At 36.6% G+C, this 20,231-nt stretch overlaps 1 protein-coding gene across 1 annotated transcript; it reads left to right on the top strand.

Annotated features, from left to right (window-relative positions):
• Positions 1-755: 755 nt before the first annotated feature.
• On the top strand, positions 756-12,251 carry LOC121322195 (RNA-binding protein 45-like). Its single transcript, XM_041261792.1, has 10 exons — positions 756-1,168; positions 2,505-2,627; positions 5,050-5,176; positions 5,417-5,539; positions 5,724-5,897; positions 6,001-6,130; positions 7,772-7,868; positions 9,446-9,609; positions 10,429-10,645; positions 12,001-12,251. The coding sequence occupies exons 1-9, from the start codon at positions 890-892 to the stop codon at positions 10,619-10,621; spliced, it is 1,410 nt and encodes a 469-aa protein (XP_041117726.1). The 5' UTR covers positions 756-889; the 3' UTR covers positions 10,622-10,645; positions 12,001-12,251.
• The last annotated feature ends 7,980 nt before the right edge of the window (positions 12,252-20,231 follow it).

The following is a 20,231-nucleotide window of genomic DNA, read 5'->3' as shown; positions in this document are numbered from 1 at the left end:
AATTGTTGTATGAGCTTTCACAACTTTTAACTTGTTTAACAGGTCACGATTGAAAGACTTCTGCTATGGATAATGATTCTGTGTATTTATTTATTTATTTATTTGTTAATAGTATAAACATTGAGCATTCTGAAATAATGATATGTATTTCAACATACCCAAAGCAAGATGGTAAAAAAGTAATTTTCCAGCATTTTCAACTTTGGATCTAGTTTGGTTTTGTAGTACAATTAGATATTATCCTGAATTATGAGTCAAAGGTCAACAAATTCGTATCTAATTTTTTTTATTCAAGTACAACATCCTTTAAGGAAATTGTTTCTGAAACTATTTCAGTTAAGAACACATGTAAACTACCAACTACAGTTAAGAACACGTATAAACTGTCAAGTTTCTAAAAGTGGTGAAGTTTGGTTTTATTTATTTATTTATTTATTGATCAAATGTTTTTTTTTTTGGAGTACAAAAAACACAGTACAGTATTGTAACTCATACAATGTTCCCCAAGTTTTTCAATTTTTTACCCTCACTCCCTCCCTGTCTGCCATGTCCTTCCTCCCCCTCCCTCCGTCCAATGAAGATTGGTTTTATGATGGAATCAATCTGCCGCCTTTCACTTTTATTTTGAAATATCGGTTAACTACCTGCGGGTATAATAAAAATGTGTAGACCCCGGCCGATAGATGGCGCTATTGGCTTCACGTTTAAATAAAAGGGAAGTGTACACTCTTGATTTGTGTTTTGTGGAGGGCCTCTTTATCTTATACGTTGAGGGCGCATCCTAACACAGCCACACGGGATGCACTTAGTTTTATACCGTACCGTCTCTCGATTGTGTTGATAAACAATTCCAGCTTCTCCATAGTCTGATCCCGCTTAGATCGTTAAAATGACGGATGATTCCAATGTTAGAACGTATGCAGATAGCCTTGACGATCCTCCAAACAGTCGGTTGTTCTTAGTGACAAGTAAATCCACGACCGAGGAGGTCATCCGGGAGCACTTTTCAGTTTTTGGGGACATTCAAGACATTTGGGTGGTAAAAGACAAACATACTAAAGAGTCTAAAGGAGTAGCCTTCGTTAAATTTGCCAAATCATCGCAGGCATGCAAAGCTATGGAAGACATGCACGGGAAATGTCTTGCAGAAGGAACAAAACCAATTAAGGTATTATTATTATTATTATTATTATTATTATTATTATGGTTTATGTAATATCTAGCATGCATCTGAAAAAGAAAAAAGAAATCTGATACTGCAGATTAATAAATCTGTGCAGGCTAGTCACAAAGACCTTTGTTATATTAATGTAATTCTATTATCTACGCAGAAACACATGTGACCTGCCAGCGCGACGGTTTCTTTTTTTTTTTTTTTTTTTTTTTTTGTTGCCATTATTATTAAAGTATTAGTGGTTACGTTTCTTTTCAAGATGGACTAGGTTGCGTTGGTGTTAATCTCAGAGAACAGTGCAAAGAAAAGTTAATGATTGTTTATATTGATAAAGCACACTGAAGTGGTCAGTCACATTTGAGTACTGCTTCTGTAAAGCTGTTGAAACTTTGGAATGCCAATGAGTTCTCATGTAGATGTATTGAAATAGCAACTGCTGGAAATTGGCCTACTGAGATGACTTGACAAATATACATCGTAGAATTCAAAATGAAATAAATAAGTGTATGGTTATACCAGTTTATAATTTTCCAGTTTTTTTCTTCTTTTTTTGCACACTATACATTTATAGGATGGCAATATCAGCAGTTTATGTAAGAAATATACGAGTTTCTTTTGACACTTACTAGTTACTGCTACTACTGGTACTAGTTTAGACCTGGTGTCTAATGAATATACTGTAAACGTTTGGTAAGACTTCAGATAAAACTTCCGTGTATTAGGATATTAACATCACCACAAAACTCATGTTTACCTTTAGTCTCGTGTCAGTGACACATTTTCATGTCGCAGTATTTGCACAGAAGCTAGAATGTATTTGTGATGAACTAGTTTCATTAATCATTATAAATTAGAAGTTCTGTCTTGACAAATTTGACTGACATTTCGTAACTCAGACAATACACGTATTAAGGTTAAGTATATACTCTAAAATACTGCATTTGCCATTTATCTGCATGTATAAACTTCAGTGAAGCGAACCAATGTTTCGTTTTTTTTGTTTACAATCCCACCTGTCCCAACTCTTTGTTTGGTGTCTATGTGGTATGTACACAGAAACTAGCTTTTCAAGCTGTAGCCTAATGTGTTTAGGTTAGGAGTCAGTAATGCTGGCTCCTAACTTAACATAAAAGGTGTGTGTTTATTGTATTGAAAATTCACAGTGAAGTAGTTAAGTTAGTTGAAGTTGGTATGGCTTCCTTTTAAAGCATGATATGTCTACTTTTTGTCTCACAGGTATTGTTTTTAGTACATTTAGTACTTTTTTTTTTCTTCAGTGAAATCAGTATACGAGGTACTGTACGCAATGGCTGTTTTCTGTGTTTTGAAGGTGTTCATCGCCCAGTCCAGATCCTCTGGGAGTCACAGAGATGTTGAAGATGAAGAGCTGACCAGGATCTTTATTATGATTCCCAAAACATTTACAGAAGAGGATTTAAAGGAAAAATTCAAGGTAAAAATAAATTGCTGTAAGTCATCGGTAAAATGCAGTGGTGCAAAAGCTGGTTATAGATTTGTTAGCGATTCATTTTGTATGTAGAGGTACTGTTTCACATTTGTACAGGAATGTTTCAATTGGGATTGCACACTTTGTGTACAACATTTAAAAAGGGTCTAAAATTCAAAGTGCAGTACTGAGGTATTTGAATGTGCAATTTATAGGTTGTTACCCAAAAACTGCTAGTTTTTACTGTGAAACTTATTGTAGTAACAGCACTTGTAGTCTGTGCTCCAGTAAATATGCCACTTACAAAGACCAGTGTTATTGCAGCAGCAGAAAAACTGCGCTGCTTTTTAACCAGAGAGAAATATGTTGAAAAGACTTTCCTCTGTCTAAAGCATAAGAGGACAACAAAAAACAAAAACACAGAAAAAATGTCTCTTCAATTCACACGCAGTACATCCTTTTTAAATTGTAGCATTGTATCGCCTTTTAATCATAATTTTGATTTCTTTGTGTTTGTATTTGGCATGTATGTTTGTTTTGTGTACTCCTTTACACTACTGGTCAAAAGTTTTAGAACACTTCTATTTTTCTAGTTTTTATTGAAATTTACGCAGTTTAATGTCTCAGTGTACTCTGAAATTAAAGCATAGAACAAATAAACAATTGGAGATAAAAAAGAAATCCATAGAATCGTTTTGTTTAACAAAATTTAATAAAAAATTTTGACTCAAAGTAGCCACCTTTTGCAGATATAACAGCCGAACACACTCGTGGCATTCTTTCTACAATGGAAATCAAATATTGTTCGGAAAGTTCTTCCCAACACTTGCAGAAGTTCCCACAAATGTGTTGCACTTGTAGGTTGCTTTGCTTTCACCCTTCTGTCCAGTTCATCCCAAACCAGCTCGATGGGGTTTAAGTCTGGAGACTGTGCTGGCCATTCCATGATTTGAAGCCTACAGTGTTGTTCTTTTCTTCTAAGGTAGTTCTGACATAGCCTGGAGGTATGTTTTGGGTCATTATCTTGCTGTAGGATGAACCCCTGACCAGCTAGGCGTATACCAGAGGGTATTGCATGGCGCTGCAAAATGCTGTGGTAGCCGTTTTGGTTCAGGGTGCCACTCACTCTGTGCAAGTCGCCAACTCTGGATCCAGCAAAAGAGCCCCAGACCATGCTTCCTCCTCCATGTTTGACAGTTGGTGTCACACACCGAGGAACCATCCTTTCGCCTACTTGACGGCATACAAAAACCCTGCGTGATGAACCGAAGATTTCAAATGTTGATTCATTGGTCAATAAGACCTTCTTTCAGTCTTCAGTAGTCCACTGGCGGTGCTTCATGGCCCAGGCAAGCCTCTTTTTCTTATTTTGCCATCTTGGCAATGGCTTTCTTACTGCCACTCGACCTGTCAAACCTGCAGCTCGAAGTCTTCTCTTCACAGTTGAAACTGAGACTTGCTTACTAATACTCCGTGTTAATTTGTGCTTGAAGCTGTTGTCCTGTGAGCCGCCTTTCACACAAGCTGTTGACTGTCAGAAACTTGTCTTCTGATTCTGTTGTGGCTTTGGATCTGCCAGGCCTCTTCCTGTCAGAGTTTCCTCCAGTTTCCAAGTGCCTTTTGATGGTGTAGGAAACTGTACTCACTACCACCTTGGCTTTCTTTGCAATTTCTCTAAAGGAAAGACCAACACTTTTAAGGGTGTATAATGGTCTGTCTGTCTTCCTTTGTTAATTGCCTTTTTCTCGCCATTATGATAGCAATATACTACTTCTTGCAGTACAATACTGTCCAAATAATGCTTAAGAGGGTGTAGTAACACAGTCTGTTCCAACACTGCTTTTATACAGACAGAGGGTTTGTAAGTAATCAACAAAAGTTAGGACACCTGTAGGAATTGTTAGCATCAACTTTCAAGGCTTAATTTAATTCTATTGCTGCAGAACAGCTGTAAGTTGTTAACCCATTACTTGTTCCCTGAAAAAGGCGTTGTTGTATAACTCTGAAATGTACATTATTTTTCAGTTTTTGGTAACCTAAACCTTTTTTTTTTTTTTAACCTCTGGCAGTTTACCGCTTACCTTTGTACCATTTCAGGTTATTCACTGGACTTGAACTGCTTAAATTTCAATAAAAACTGGAAAAATTGGGGTGTTCTAAAACTTTTGACCGGTAGTGTATATGTTAGTAAAAGATCACCTCATTGTGTGCCAATACATTTTTTTTTCTGTGGCATTCACCTACTGTACCAGAACACCTGGCAAGACTGCCTGAGGGAGATAGCAAATCAAAAGGGGTGACACAATCTGGAGGTTGTGTTTTATGAGAATACTAGCTGTTTTCTTACTTATCTAAATGGTGTACCTTCTGATTTAATAATATTATTAATAACAATAATGCATTCATAACAATGTCCGTTTTTCCCTAGGAATATGGCGACATTGAGTATTGCATTGTTATAAGAAATAAGACCACAGGAGAAAGTAAAGGTCTGGGCTATGTGAGATACTTGAAGCCTTCCCAAGCAGCCATGGCTATTGAAAACTGTGACAGAAGTAAGAGCATTGTTTCATACTACTTATTGTTTCCGTATAACAAAAAAAATGTATGCAAAGGCCCAAATTAAAAATAAATGCACAACAGCCTAGCCTAAATCTTTTTTTCGTAAACAACTCGGAAATAAGTGTCCCCAAGTTTAATGCATTGTTGAATTTTGTTACTGATTTGGAATATACATTGTTCCCCCAGCATGTCCTTCATTTCAAAGTCTTAACAATGTCTTCCCTTGTATGCAGATTACAGAGCAATACTTGCAGAACCCAAAAACAGAGCTTCTGCGCCCTGTGATAATGATTATTTCAGTACTCCAAGATCTGATCACATGAGCCACGATCCTGGAATGAATTCATATCCATTTGGTATGTTATCGCCTCCTTTTTTAAAGTAACCTTACTCATTAAAGTGATAATCAGTGCGATAAAGGTCCCAAAATATAGACCAGAATATGAAGTTCAATTCAAGTTTTCTGCAGAAAGTAGCAATGTTGATTGTATATGATTTGCCCTGTTCTTGTTCTGACTGTGTGCTTCTCCATGTGTGCAGCTGAAGCCAGTAATTTTGGAGTGAATGAGATGAGAGGCAGTGACTCGATCACTAAATGTCTGTTGGTCTCTTCCCGAGCCAGTCTGTCACAGGAACAGATGTTTAATCTTTTTGACCTCATTCCTGGTCTGGATAATTGTGAAATGCAGAGAGATCCTTATGGATATAATAAAGGTACTCATCTTTTTCTTGTCTAAATCCAGATGTCAGAAGTTTCTATGGTGAATATTCATGAAATTCTGGCTAATATATTCTATTTGCTCAATAATATTACTAGGTCAAGCTTTGGTTCGGTATAATAATGTGGGATCAGCAGTATATGCAAAAGAAAAGCTGCATGGTTTTGAATACCCTCCTGGAAATAGGCTGGTTCTTACCTACATTGAGGATGGAGAAGAAAAGTCAAGGTAAGGCTAATTCAAAGAGTTACACATTTTATTCTGTTAGATATCCACATTTTTATTTTATCTGGAATTGTGGTCATAAAGTGGCCTTTCAGGTTCAGTGCCATCCAATTTTGGCTTACTAAAATCTTGCAGGCTTTTTTTTTTTTTTTTCAGTGAAATGGATGGAGCAGTGTTTATTAAGAATATTAGCATTATATATATATATATATATATATATATATATATATATATATATATATATATATATCTATATATATAGATATATAATATATATATATAGATATGGTATATATATATATATATATATATATATATATGATATTTAAAAAGTTTATATTATATAGCCCTACTAAAATGTTTTTGTACCACATCACTTGCGACGCTTCAAAAGGGAAACAGTTCTCAGCCTGTGTATGTATGGCCTACAGTTTTGTAGGATTTGACTTGACTTGTAGGTTGTAAGAATAAGATTTGGTTTGACAGTTTATGTAACACAGGCATGGATCTATTACAATTTTGTACTTAACACAAATTACTTTAAACACTATTAAATGGATTTTTTTTTTAATAAATATTATTGAAATTTTGTAGGAAACCTCCATGAACATACACACATATATACCCGTATTAGCCCAAATATAAGGCAATATAATTGTCAAGGCTATTGCGAAAGTGCGTGTTGAGTACAGTAATAAAAATGGGTGCAACTAGCTGCAGTGATCTTGTGGAAAAGAGTGGATTGAAAAGGGGTCAAGTATTAAAAGGGATTACGAAGATGTTATTTTCAAGATCATGGTTATCAGAAAAGCGGATTCATCCAGCTTGTCGTGCTGCTGAAAAATTTCTGTCACCTAAAACGCAGACCAGGACAAAACAACTCCTGTTGAACGCCCACTCGGAGGAAATCGTTTTGTGCACTGCGGGTTGTCTGTTTTGTAATTTCTTTGTTTGCCTAACAAGTAAGCAAGTTACAGTATTTCAGTCGCATAACTATTTTTCACACAATGTCATAATATCGGCACTCGCTTTTAAAATTATATAGAGACTTTAATTGTGTCTGCATCATCAGGATACAAATATATCCATAATAAATAGTTGTTATGGCATTACCATATTGGCATTACCATATTGGAATATAAACCTGTATTTCTGGATTGCAAACAACTATCCAATCTTTACTGTATCAGAAAATTTGTACAACTGATGTAATGGTGAGTAAGGAAACATTTATTTCTCCATATTCATTGCTGAAGTTGTGTTATCTGCTTTTATATAATTCGATCTTATCAATCCTTATGTCTACTTTACATTATTGTGATGTTTGTAATTTATCCTCTTTGAAAAGATTTCAGTGTCACTGTCAATGGTCTGCTGTTTTTTGACAGTCTGTGGCCTGTGATCAGACAAAATGACAATGGGTATTATAGGCCATAACAGACAATCGCTAAACTAATTGCAGAGTAATACTGAAGTGTATATTATTGGTAATGAAACATTACAATTTTGGAAATTACACTCACCATGCAGTGTTACACTTCAAATGTTTTAGTTATTTTTTAAACAATTTCATTTGCTGAATGATGTGCTTGCTTTGAGACATTCAGTGTCAAGGTCCCTTAATGCTGCTGTCTGGTTTTGCAGTCCTGTTGGAATGATGGCTTTGCAGCTGGTTGCCGCTCAGATGATGTCCATGGTTTGGAGTAGTCCAGTTGGTCAGCAATTCATGAAAACAAGCTCTGTGAGTAATTCGATTTATAAAATAAATGTAGGGAAAATTACTGTTCAGTTGAGCAAATGATTGGGTTTTTGCATGTATTTCTAGCAAGAAACAATCTCTGCTGTATAGATTATGTGTTGCTGGACAATAGTTTACCTATAACTTGTTTTGGGCCTTTTTCTTTGCATGCAATCAACAATGTACAGTGCTGGGGGCTCCCAAGTGGTGCATCCGGTAAAGGCGCTCCGCGTAGAGTACAAGATGCGCTGTATAGCGTGGCGGTCGCAGGTTCGGGTCGAGGCTATTCCACTGCGGACCGTAGACGGGAGTTCCTAGAGGTTGGCACACAATTGTCTGAGCGCCGACCCAGGTGGGGAGGACCTAGGTCAGCCAGGGTGTCCTCGGCTCACCATGCTCTAGCAACCCCTGTAGACTGGACGTGCGCCTGCCGGCCTGCCTGCAAGCTACCCAGAGCTGCGTGGTCCTCACACTGTAGCTCTGAGGTGGCTGCATGGCGGGCCTGCAGTGTGAAAGTGGACGGCTGACGACACAGTTTTCGGAGGCCGCGTGTGTCTGTCTTTGTACCTCCCGTGTCAGCACGGTGGTGGCAGCGGTGAACCAGGTTGAAATAAAAATAATTGGACATTTCAAATTGGGAAGAAAATAAGAAATAATTGCTGATTCCAAATAATAAAAAAAAAAAAAACACAACAATGTACAGTGATGTGTCAACACTTAGAGTTTTTGTTGCACTTAATATATGTACTGGTGCACAATGAAAACTTAAGTGTCTTAAGTTTTTTACATCAGTAGCTCATTGGGCACATACATAATGTTATTTACATTTTAAATAGTGTGCAGATAGGTTTGTTTGTTTGAGTAGTCTTGTTCCTTGGGATAACAAAATACTGAGCTCAAGTCATGTGACTTCATAAAAACACCAGGTGCTCAGTTTTTGATATTTGGGTTGAGTTAATTGCCAAAATGTGTTGACTAAGAACCTGTATAAATAGCCATTCGAAGACAGGATTTTAATTAATGCAAGAACAGCGAAGGATACAACCATGCTCTACTTGAGTAATGAAGATCGCCTGGTTGCTATCGACATGATTGAAGGCAGCCTGTATGTTAAAGAAGTTGCCCAGAGAATGAGATGTTCTGCTTCAGCAATCAGCAGAGAAACCTCACCAGTCTCTGTGAGGGACAGGCCACGACCTGGAAGGCAGAGGGTCACCACACCGACCAAGACAGTCACATCTGTGTAATTGTTTTCAGACTGCAGTGGCTACAGCACGAGAAATTCCAACAACCACTACTAGCCAACCTTCACCAGTTTGCTGCAGCTGCACAAGATCATCATACCAGATACTAACTTTGTAATGTTTTAATTTTGATAGTGTGACGTTTCATACTGCAAACATGATTCTTTTGATCTGTATTTTTGTTCACATTTTCTGTGACTTTGTTTAAAATATTTGTGTTTTAAAATATTTGGTTAAATCCATTAGAACAGTGTGTTGTATTTCTTGGGTCACAGTCTTATTTTGTGACCTTCTTTCAATGTGCAGATCTTTCCGTTTTGTGTTTGATTTTTCAAGGGGTACTCTTCTGGAAGCAGTACTCAGATGAATCGCTTGCAGACAGACGTCTCCTTGCCTCCACACAGAAAACTGGCTCCAGCTGATAGCAGAGTCAAAGAGAGGCTTTTTATAGTCTTTAATCCAGCTCCTTTGCCTGTAGATGTTTTGGAGGATGTTTTCTGGTAAGGAGCTAAATATACATTTTCATTAAAGAGTAGATTATAATTTAAATTCATTCTATGGTGTTTTCAATAAGAGTAATTCTATTTTTGGAAAAAGGGGTGTATAGTTGTGTTGTATCTAAAAATGCTATCCTGTCTCCTATCTATATTGGGCTAGCTAATTTCCCCCAACTGAATTATTATACAATGTGTAGACGTACTGTATTAATAAAGGGTCATACATTTAGCTTTAAGAAAACAAAAGGAATACCAGTTCTTTCTTTGTCTTCTGAAAGAGAACGCCTCCTGTTGAAAAGGACAAGATTATACAGTTGAGTTGCTGTGCTCGGCATCAGCTGTATTTGTTACTGCATTTATGTATCTGAAAACTAATGTTATCAAATTAGGAAGACGATGTCAGTTTCCCCTGGCAGTAGAGTGCATTGGGTACCACCGTCGGTGCAAAACAAACAAAAAAATCTTTTACTGATATATTTGCAACGTGGGAATTTTGTTGTGGCATTTTCTGGCAAAATCAGTCAATGTTCCCTTTATCATCAGTGGGATCCATTAGTTTTCTCTATCCTTCTTTGTTAATGGCGATATTATTTAATGTTCCGCACCTATGTGTGGCATGTTTTAGGCATAAAATTACGCAGGACTGTAATTGCGTAGCTGGAACTCCAGCAGTTACTGTTTATTCAGTCTGTCCTATTTTGAAAGCAAAAAAGTTCTGCATCTTTGTCAATGCCTGGAGAACTGGGGGGAGGGGTTAATATTTTGGAGTTTGGGTGCTATTGCCGGTTTAAATGTTTAATTTGCCTTTCTCCCCCCACCCAGTCGATTTGGATCACTCATAGAAGTGTACATTGTGCAGGGGCGCAATGTTGGATACATTAAATTTGCAGACAGAAAGAGTGCCAATGAGGCCATGATAACTTTGCACAGTAAAGTGATAAATGGAGTCAAACTCAAAGTGATGCTTGCCGATCCACCCAAAGAAGAATCTCATAAACGACAGAGAACATATTAGATCATCTCAATGAATCTGGAATTGGTAAGTGATGAAAGGGTAAGCTGCTTTTCTTTTCAGCGAGACCAAAAGTTTGAAGCTATATAATTTGAACCCTACAAAATAGCAGTCTGCTCTTTGACTAGTATCATAAGAGAACATATTTCATGTACAACTCTGACTATTTAAAACCATAATGTTACTGCAATACATTTCCATCTGCAATGCAGAGTTGTATACAAACACTATTAACCACTGTCACCTTTGTACTGAATACATTCTGATGACAATTGTATTTTGAAGAGTGACATTCAAGTTTAACTAGAATGAGTGCCAGACCACAGGACACTTTTTTCATCTGTTTGGAGAAAGCAAATTTGTTACCCACAGCTACTTTGCACTTGATTTTCAACAAGGAAGTTATTCACATTAATTTGCATTTGTTGCCAGCCCATGTGAATTCAAAACCTTTTGTGCAAGGAGTTAATTCCATAGGTATTAGGATATGTGGTTTCAGACTTTGAAGTAGAATGGCTGACAACAGTATTAATATTGACCATGGAAGGTGGTAGTGTAGACACTCTGACTTCAGTTTCCAAGGTCTGAAGATCAAACAAGATTCAGTACAGTTCCTATCATAAACGCATATTAAGAAAGCTATAGCCAAACATCATGTATATTTTTTCTTTTTGCTAATGTTAAATGCTACAGTATAAACCAATAAAAGCAGTTTATTAGCAAACCTAAATTGAAATAATCCAACTATCCTATAATAATGATACTGTTTAAAGAAATGCATGCTGAAAGAAGGAAACTGAAATTCACGTGGGTGACAGCACACATATTCGACAGTACAGGTGATTTAAATTTAATACATGCTGAGAAAGGATCCAAAGTATACACCAAAGAATAAAAGCATTTTTAGTATTGTGCTTGCAGTATGTTATTAATTATTGCATGAATAGTGGATACACCTTGACAGCTCAGAGTACTGTAATTATACCATGAATGAGGATAGCCAAATAACCCACAAGCCCTTGCAGGGATTATTCTGTTTATATAACAAGGATAATTAATTCAATTGTTTTAAACCTAAATTAAACCAATGAATTCAGATCATTACTTTTCTTAGAGCAAGCCCCAGATCTGCTTAGCAACAGTGTGAATCCAGTCATTCTGTTGTTGGGTTTGAGTGAATGGACGATAGACCCTGAAATAAAACAAACACTCAAGACCAGCACAAATTAAAAGATCTTGCAACACATGCTGTATAATTTACTCTGTTGCAGCCACCTGACTGGCTGAGCTATTGCAGGCTACACTTGTCTGATTCTGATACTGTGGATGTAGGATGTGGGTGTTACATCTTCATGGTTGTGATGTGTTTTTTGTTTCTGCAGAAATGAGTTAAATGACATGACCCTCAGCATGACTGATAGAAATGGTGACTGAACCTGATTTACGACGGACAGTGACTACCATTTGGTGACATTTGGTACTAACTATGCTTTTTTATTTTTTATAACACTATGTTGGAGCTAAAAAGTATTTGGACAGAAATCAAAAGGTACTGGGTAATGGATCAAGTGACACTACATGTTAAAGTTTTATCTTGGTTTAAGTTTGATTAAAAACATTTTTTTGCTGACGACTTCTGGGTGTGTGTGTTTTCTTTGTTTGCATATTATGAAAATTGACATTTTTTAAAAGTCAAATTGATGGTGCTTTCTTTGTTCTGATGTTATGAAAAAAATGGGACCATTTTAAAAGCCAAATTGCTGGTGATTTTAGATCTCAGCGTGTAGGTCATGATGATAAATACATCATTCATCTGTGGTGTGTTGGGATTTTATACTGGTTTTGGTTCCTTTACAGGTTACTTGGGTATATAAGAACAGCCCTGCACGTGGTTACAGCAATCTTTGTCTTTTCAAGACTACAGTATAGTAGACCTGTAATGTGTTTATTTCTTATCTATTAACCAACATAACCAACTGTCAGGTATTTTTCATTTGAATTACTCTGTGTAGTTGAGTTTATTCCATCATGTTTTTTTTTTTTAATCACCTTGAGTGTTCTGAATATTGTACTGTGTTTTATATGACAAATCAGTAACTGCTTATTTATGTCTCAATTTATCAGGTGTTCATAAAGTCTAAAATGTATTTTGATTGGTTTACCCTAAAGGTAGTGGTACTGTACATTTAACAAATAATAATGTAGTTCCTTTCCTTTATATAGTAGTTACGAACAACAAACTTCTGAACTGACCGGTCTACCGAACACCCCAGTCCTGTTCCTGGAGGGCTGGTGCCCCTCCTGGCTTTTGAAGCATAATTGGTCTAATTAATTAATTTAGGGTATAGTTGGAACATAAACCTGGAGTGACACTGGCCCTCCAGGACCAGGATTGGAGACCCCTGCATTAGAGTCTTGAGTGGCTTACATAGTAAAAGTACTTGTGATTTGAAATGACTGAGGCTTTTCCTTTTTGGACTTCTCTAAAGATAACCGCAATTCTGAGTAATCTGTCATCAACAGTTTGCTCACTACACTGTTGTTTTCACTTTCCTCTCCATGGAAGTGCTCTGTAAGATGAATAAGCACATCAGTTTGTTTCGCTCTGAAGTGTGTAATGAGTAAATAATTACCTTACCAATGGTAAGCAGATGTAAGATCCTTTAATTATTATTTTTTTGATCGTGATGTGCCTTTCTGGGTTTCTTTGCAGAGATCACACTCCATAAATTGAAGTTTGTTGTATTGTCCTGCAATTTAACAAAGAGACCGTGACCCTTAGAACCTGGTCCATCAAAGTCAGCAGTTAATCCAAGAATATGTATTAATGCTGCAAATAGGCTAATCATACAAGAGCCTTTTACACTATAACGATGATTAGGTATATTCCATTGTTAGTCTACTCTTTTTGATGTTACATCATCGCAGCATAGTTTTTCCTCTGGAGGGACTCTTGGCAATTGAAGCAGATTGCAATGCATACTCCAGACTAATTTTCCATTACCAACATCCAAACAGTGGAGTTGCAGGTTAAAGAAAAGACCAGTATGGAAATTACAGCTTTGACTTTTACTGAGGTTTGGTGGAAGGCTAGACAAGGGAACCAGCCCAAAGCAGTGTGGAAATTGTGTGTGCTTTGTCTATTACTTTTCCTAAGTTAAGAAATATGCCTGAGGAGAATATGCAACAAAAAAAAAGGTGTTGTATTGTGTGTTAATTTAAGCAACATTTAAACCAGGGCTTTTCCCAGCTAAGTTGATCATTGTGATAGACCATCAATGGATTGAAGATCTTCTCCTTGAAGTTTAGAAGTAATGATTTGAAGGTACTAACAGTTTACCTCTAGAATACACTGTGGTGTAGATTCTGTATAGCCAAGTGACATAAGCACATTTTAACCTAATTAAAAAAAGATGTAAAAAAGATAAATAATGAAGAGCAACTGACCTTTGCCATTATATTCTACGCAAAGGTCACATGCATAACCTATATCAAATGAAATCTGTATTCAGGATTTCCTCCAACTGATATATGTTCAATAAACCATTACAATAACCTTTCAAACACTCCAGTCAAAGGTGAGAGGTTTTTAAAATGAAAAAACAAAAAACAAACAAACATACATTTAACTGAGCAACCAATTTAAATCCAGATTAAATGCCTCATTTATTTTTGCATTGTACTATAAATTAATATTATCTCATTGATAACACCATTTATGGCTTGTATGTGAAAATAAATCGATTGTCTCTGTGGCTAAAGAGTATTAGAGAAACATGCATTATGCAATTTATAGTACAGCAATGCAATACATAAAATGGTATGCAGAACCACTATTGTAACTGATACAACTTGCAAGGAGAAAGCAGCAGGTCAATTACTGCTCTTATATGGAGGTTTACGGCAATGTGTATGTGTGTTAATCTCACAGTTTTATTTGTGCATATATGGATCATAGTGATTTTATTTTTTCTTGATAAGGACAGCTCCGATGTCTATATATAGTGTCCGATATATGTGTGTGTGTGTGTGTGACTGATTATACTTGTTAAGAATGTGCTCAGTGAACAGTGTTATTAATTATTCTCAGGTGGAGAGTAAAATCTCATGCCCTACCAGCTACTGCAGACACATACTTGAAGAAGGTAAATAATGTTGCACTGCACTGGTTTTTATTTATTTTTTTATGGATTTTGCTGCAGGCATCACAACTGAGAATTTGAAAAAAAAAATGGTTTAATGTTTTTTTTTTTTTTTTTTTTTTAATCTAATAAGCATCAAACCTTATTAAGATGCAGTGTGGTGCATGTATGAGCATTTGGGTGTAATATAGTGTTGACTGAGGATTTCTTGTCGAAATGTTTCTCTCCTGTAGTCTTACACAGCAGGCATTTGTTTAAAGTATGAATCCATTATGAAAGCTGAAGAAGTGTTAATTCCTCTATTGCAGTTTATATTTGAGCAAATTTTGAGAGTCCTCTAAACAGTCATGGTATTTTATTTATTTATTTTTTTTTACAGATAGTACATTTGGCTACATTACAGAAGAACTGACACTAGTATCATTTTTTTTTTTTAATTCTGCAGTGCTCAGTTAAAACAGGGCGTGCCAGATAAGGCAGATACACATCAGAATGGCATTCAAGTAAACTAGTAACAACAGTATCAGAGTCCTTAGATAACCTTCTGGGTTACTCGGATAATAGAAATATGCAAATTGCATTTTTGTGAAAAGATTTTGATAAGTCCGACCCCTTGTGTTTGAGCACTGTGATATGTGTCTGGAATTGTCAAAGAGTAGTACAATGCAGTACAATAATAAACCAAAGCCTGTCTGTATTTAGGCTTACTGAATGTTAAACCAAGAGGTTTTATTATTTTATTTATTTTTTCTTTAAGCAGGCATGTGCGGGGGGGGGGGGGGGGGGGGGGGGGGGGACACAACTGTATTTTTGGGTCTAATCTATCCGGCAGTACATTGATATAGCAAAAATAGTGACCCTTTGGAAATTAAAAATAATTCACCTATCTACATTTCTGATTAGCTCTTATCCAGTTTATTTTATTACACCTAAGCATTATGCAGTATATTCCACTGGAAAGAAATGTCTTATGTGGAAACATCTATTTTACCTGCGTAATAATTTGAGTATAAAACCAGATTGTCTGCAGGTTCTAACAGTATTAAGATTCTACCATTTTAGGTCCTTTGGGAGTTAAGACAATGATGTGGTTGGAAAGTGGACTGAAAAATGAAGCCAACGAGTTAGCCAGGAGGCTAAGTGTTCCTCACAGTGGAATGCAGGCAATAAAACTGAGACACCTTAAAGATGTACGCGAGCAGATTATAGATGTGCTCACAATGCCCTGCTTTCCAGACAATGTTTCAATCCTTGCTGCAGAGTTAGTAAAGTGCAAACGGCTAGACCTCGCAGAGCTTCTCAGGCAACAGAAGCAGAATACCGGACAAAGCAGACGTGAATATTGGAGGTGTTTCAGTTGAAGCTATTGTAACACATAGCAGTCACAGTGCCAGCTATAAGCAGCATTAGAGAAAAAGAAGCTAACTTTGTTAGGCCTGTTAAGTATTCATTCACTGCTTACAGCCATTTGGAGAACAAGGGCAGAAGCACAGTGTTGAAGTTTTGAATGTTTTATGGTCATTTAGTGATATCAAAAGTGCATTTTAAAATTCTATTACAGAGTTTCCACTAAAACTCAGTATCTTCAGTAAGTGTTCATTTTTGAAATTCAGCAGCCCCAAAAATATTTTTTATTTTAAATTTTGAGAGATTTTTGTCACTGTAGACACTGTATTTAAATATTCAGTTTAGCTATTTAAATGGTGATTTGGGATGTGGAGATATCAAAAACACAAGCCAAGTTTCCAGAAACCATTGGGGCAACCTTGCTCAACACAAAGCAAACAGGCACAACTATAAAAGCAGTGAGGAGTCAAGGTTGCCCCAGTTGTTTCTACAAACTTGGCTTGTGTTTTTGATGCAAGTTAGATCCCCTGGAAAACACAAGCCAAGTTAAAAGGCTGGGTACTTTTGATACCTTGACAGTTTTTGTTTCAGTTATCACTTATTTTTTCACTAAATGGACAGTAAAACACACACATTACATGAATAGCAAAATTGTTCAAACTATATTGAGGCAATGTACTGCCTTTTGGATAGGGTAAATGTAAATAATAGCCCAGTCTGTTGAAAGGGTTAAGATGTGAATCTGTAGCGTAGCAGTTATGTGGTTGGAGTGAATGTATGACTAGTTAAGGTTCAAATCCTTTCTTTATCTATCTATCTATCTATCTACACACACCCCCCCCCCCAGAAGTGTTCACTATCCCCCCCCCCCCCCCCCCCCCCCGCAAAATGTTCACATTTTGTTGGCACCTGAGCGTACTCCATGAGGCTTTCAAATTACACTTTACATGTAGAACATAAGAACATAAGAAAGGTTACAAACGAGAGGAGGCCATTTGGCCCATCTTGCTCGTTTGGTTGTTAGTAGAATCTATACAAACTACTCCACATTGATAAAGTTAAAAAATTCATAAGGAATATAAATAAGTAAGATTTACAGAGAAAAACAGATTAATCTCAGTTGCATAAGTATTCAACCCCTTTGCTACTGCAGCCCTAAATCAGTTCAGGTGCAAATGATTTGTTTGAAAGGTCACAAAATTAGTGAAGTGGTTTTAGCCTGTGTGTACTCAAAGTGGTTTAACTTGTAGATTATTTCCCTCAGGTATATAAAGACTTTCAAGGTGCAACTCAAATAGCGATCCAACAAAGCAACCATGAAGACCAATGAGCTTTCGAAACAAGTCAGGAATAAAGTTGCAGAGTTATGTTGTGGGGATGCTTCTCTTCAGTAGGGACTGGGAAGCTTGTCAGGATAGAGGGGAGAATGGATGGTGCAAAGTACAGGTGAGTCCTTGAGGTAAACCTGTTTGGGTCAGTCAAGAAGACTCTAAAACTGGGGGAAAATTCATATTTCAGCAGGACAATGACCTGAAGCACAAAGCCAAAGCCACACTGGAGTTGTTGAAGAAGAGGAGAATTAATATTCTTGACTAGCCCAGTCAAAGTCCTGACTTGAATCCAATCGAAAATTTATGGCGAGACTTGAAAATTGCATTCCATCGACGATCCCCAACAACTGGAGCAATTTTCCCGTGAAAAAATCCTAATGTGCAAAGCTAGTAGAGACCTATTCAAAAAGACTCCTAGCAGTAGTTGCTGCAAAAGGTGCTTCTACCAAGCACTGACTTAAGGAGCTGAATACTTATGCAACCAGTAAATTTCATTTTGTTCATTTTCTTGGAAGTTTTGCTGACATTTAACCTCCTCATATAACTGTTCAGTTTAACCACTACAGCTTTGAATAAAAAAAGTTTGTTTGTAAAACTGCATACATTATTTGTAATTCAACAAAATGTGACATTATTGGTAGGGGGTGAATACTTCTGCAAATCACTGTATGTGCACGTTAAAGTTATATGTGCAAAAGTATGTATGTTCAATGAAAGTGTCATTCATATCAAGTACATTTTTTCACATTTAAAATGTGTTTGTTACTCATAAATAAAATAAAATACATTGTTATTTTTATAATTTTGCAACCCAAGACATGCTTGCAATGCACACCCCCTAGCTTTCACGCCACAAAGCCTGTCCTTTCATTTTACAACATTTGCAAGTAGTATAGCAGTAAAGTTACAGTTTTGAACAAGTAATGAGACAAGATTTTATAAATAATGATTCTGTATTAACCCGATTGTATTGAAAGCTTTCATCATATCATTATAAGCTTGATCTGTTCATTTAGTATATTGTAACGTTTTCATGTTTAGGAAGCAGTACTCAGGGAAAAACTGTAGAGAATTCCTGTTAGTTTCATACAGTATGAAATGGTAGTGTTGATATTTGATAGTGAAAAAGAAATAAATATCAAGATAGATAGAAATGTGTTCTGTATTGATTTATGTATTCATTTATTTCAATATTAATGTATTTATTTATTTATGTAGTTTTTGCAGTTTCAAGAATATGATAGAATTGCCATTCCAATTAAAATAAAAATAAATAAACAGGAATGTGCAAGTGTAAGGTATCTACAGTCATCCATTCATAGCTGATCTTTTTTACTTTTGGCCACAAGATGGCAGAGTTGTTTGGTTCAGTACTTGTTTGGGTTTACACAAAAGCCTGACATCATTGCTAATTACTATGTAGAATGATAAAAGTTACATTTAAATGTTAATGACAACAAACAGTTTATGATTTATTTAAAACTGGCACCTACTTACTAAAATAGTTCTTCAGGACAGTCAAGAAAACAAAATACTTTTTGAGTTCTGGGGGGCAGGGGGATAGCTAGACCCCACCGGGTTGGCATATAAAATGGGGTTCATGTGACAGTTGGTGCTAGAAGCACTGGGAACGACGGGGTGTGTGTAATTCTGAGGTATAAGAGCGATAGTATAATAATGCCGGATTAAAGGACATAAGGAAGAGAGAAGAGTTAGAAAGAACTGCAGGAGAGTGCATGGGAAGCTTAGAGGTGGGGTTGTTATTTTTGGCATGGTTTCAGCTCATAGGGACCTTGTGTTGTTATAACAACAATAAATGTTCTCAAAGCATTAACTGAGAAATATTGCAGTTGTGTGAATCTGACCATTATTTAAAAAAAAGCTACCACAATGCTACAGTATATTATTATTGTTGAAAGAAAAATATAATTACTAAATATATATACAGTGGCTTGCGAAAGTATTGACCCCCCTATTTCCTATATTTTGTTGCCTTACAACCTGGAATTAAAATTGATTTTTTAGGGGTTTGTATCATTTGATTTACACAACATGCCTACCACTTTGAAGATGCAAAATATTTTTTATTGTGAAACAAACAAGAAATAAGACAAAAAAACAGAAAACTTGAGCGTGCATAAGTATTCACTCCCCCAAAGTCAATACTTTGTAGAGCCACCTTTTGCATCAATTATAGCTGCAAGTCTCTTGGGGTATGTATCTATAAGCTTGGCACATCTAGCCACCAGGACTTTTGCCCATTCTTCAAGGCAAAACTGCTCCAGCTCCTTCAAGTTGGATGGGTTCCACTGGTGTACAGCAATCTTTAAGTCATACTACAGATTCTCAATTGGATTGAGGTCTGGGCTTTGACTAGGCCATTCCAAGACATTTAAATGTTTCCCCTTAAACCACTTGAGTGTTGCTTTAGCAGTATGCTTAGGGTCATTGTCCTGCTGGAAGGTGAACCTCCATCCCAGTCTCAAATCTCTGGAAGACTGAAACAGGTTTCCCTCAAGAATTTCCCTGTATTTAGCGCCATCCATCATTCCTTCAATTCTGACCAATTTCCCAGTCCCTGCCGATGAAAAACATCTCCACAGCATAATGCTGCCACCACCATGCTTCACTGTGGGGATGGTGTTCTCGGGGTGATGAGAGGTGTTGGGTTTGCGCCAGACATAGAGTTTTCCTTGATAGCCAAAAAGCTCAATTTTAGTCTCATCTGACCAGAGTACCTTCTTCCATATGTTTTGGGGAGTCTCCCACATGCCTTTTGGCGAACACCAAACG

This window comes from Polyodon spathula, chromosome 10, assembly GCF_017654505.1.
Source record: "Polyodon spathula isolate WHYD16114869_AA chromosome 10, ASM1765450v1, whole genome shotgun sequence".
Taxonomy (NCBI): Eukaryota; Metazoa; Chordata; class Actinopteri; order Acipenseriformes; family Polyodontidae; genus Polyodon; species Polyodon spathula.
Note: the sequence above shows the minus strand (reverse complement) of the source record. Positions and strands in the feature narration are given on the sequence as shown.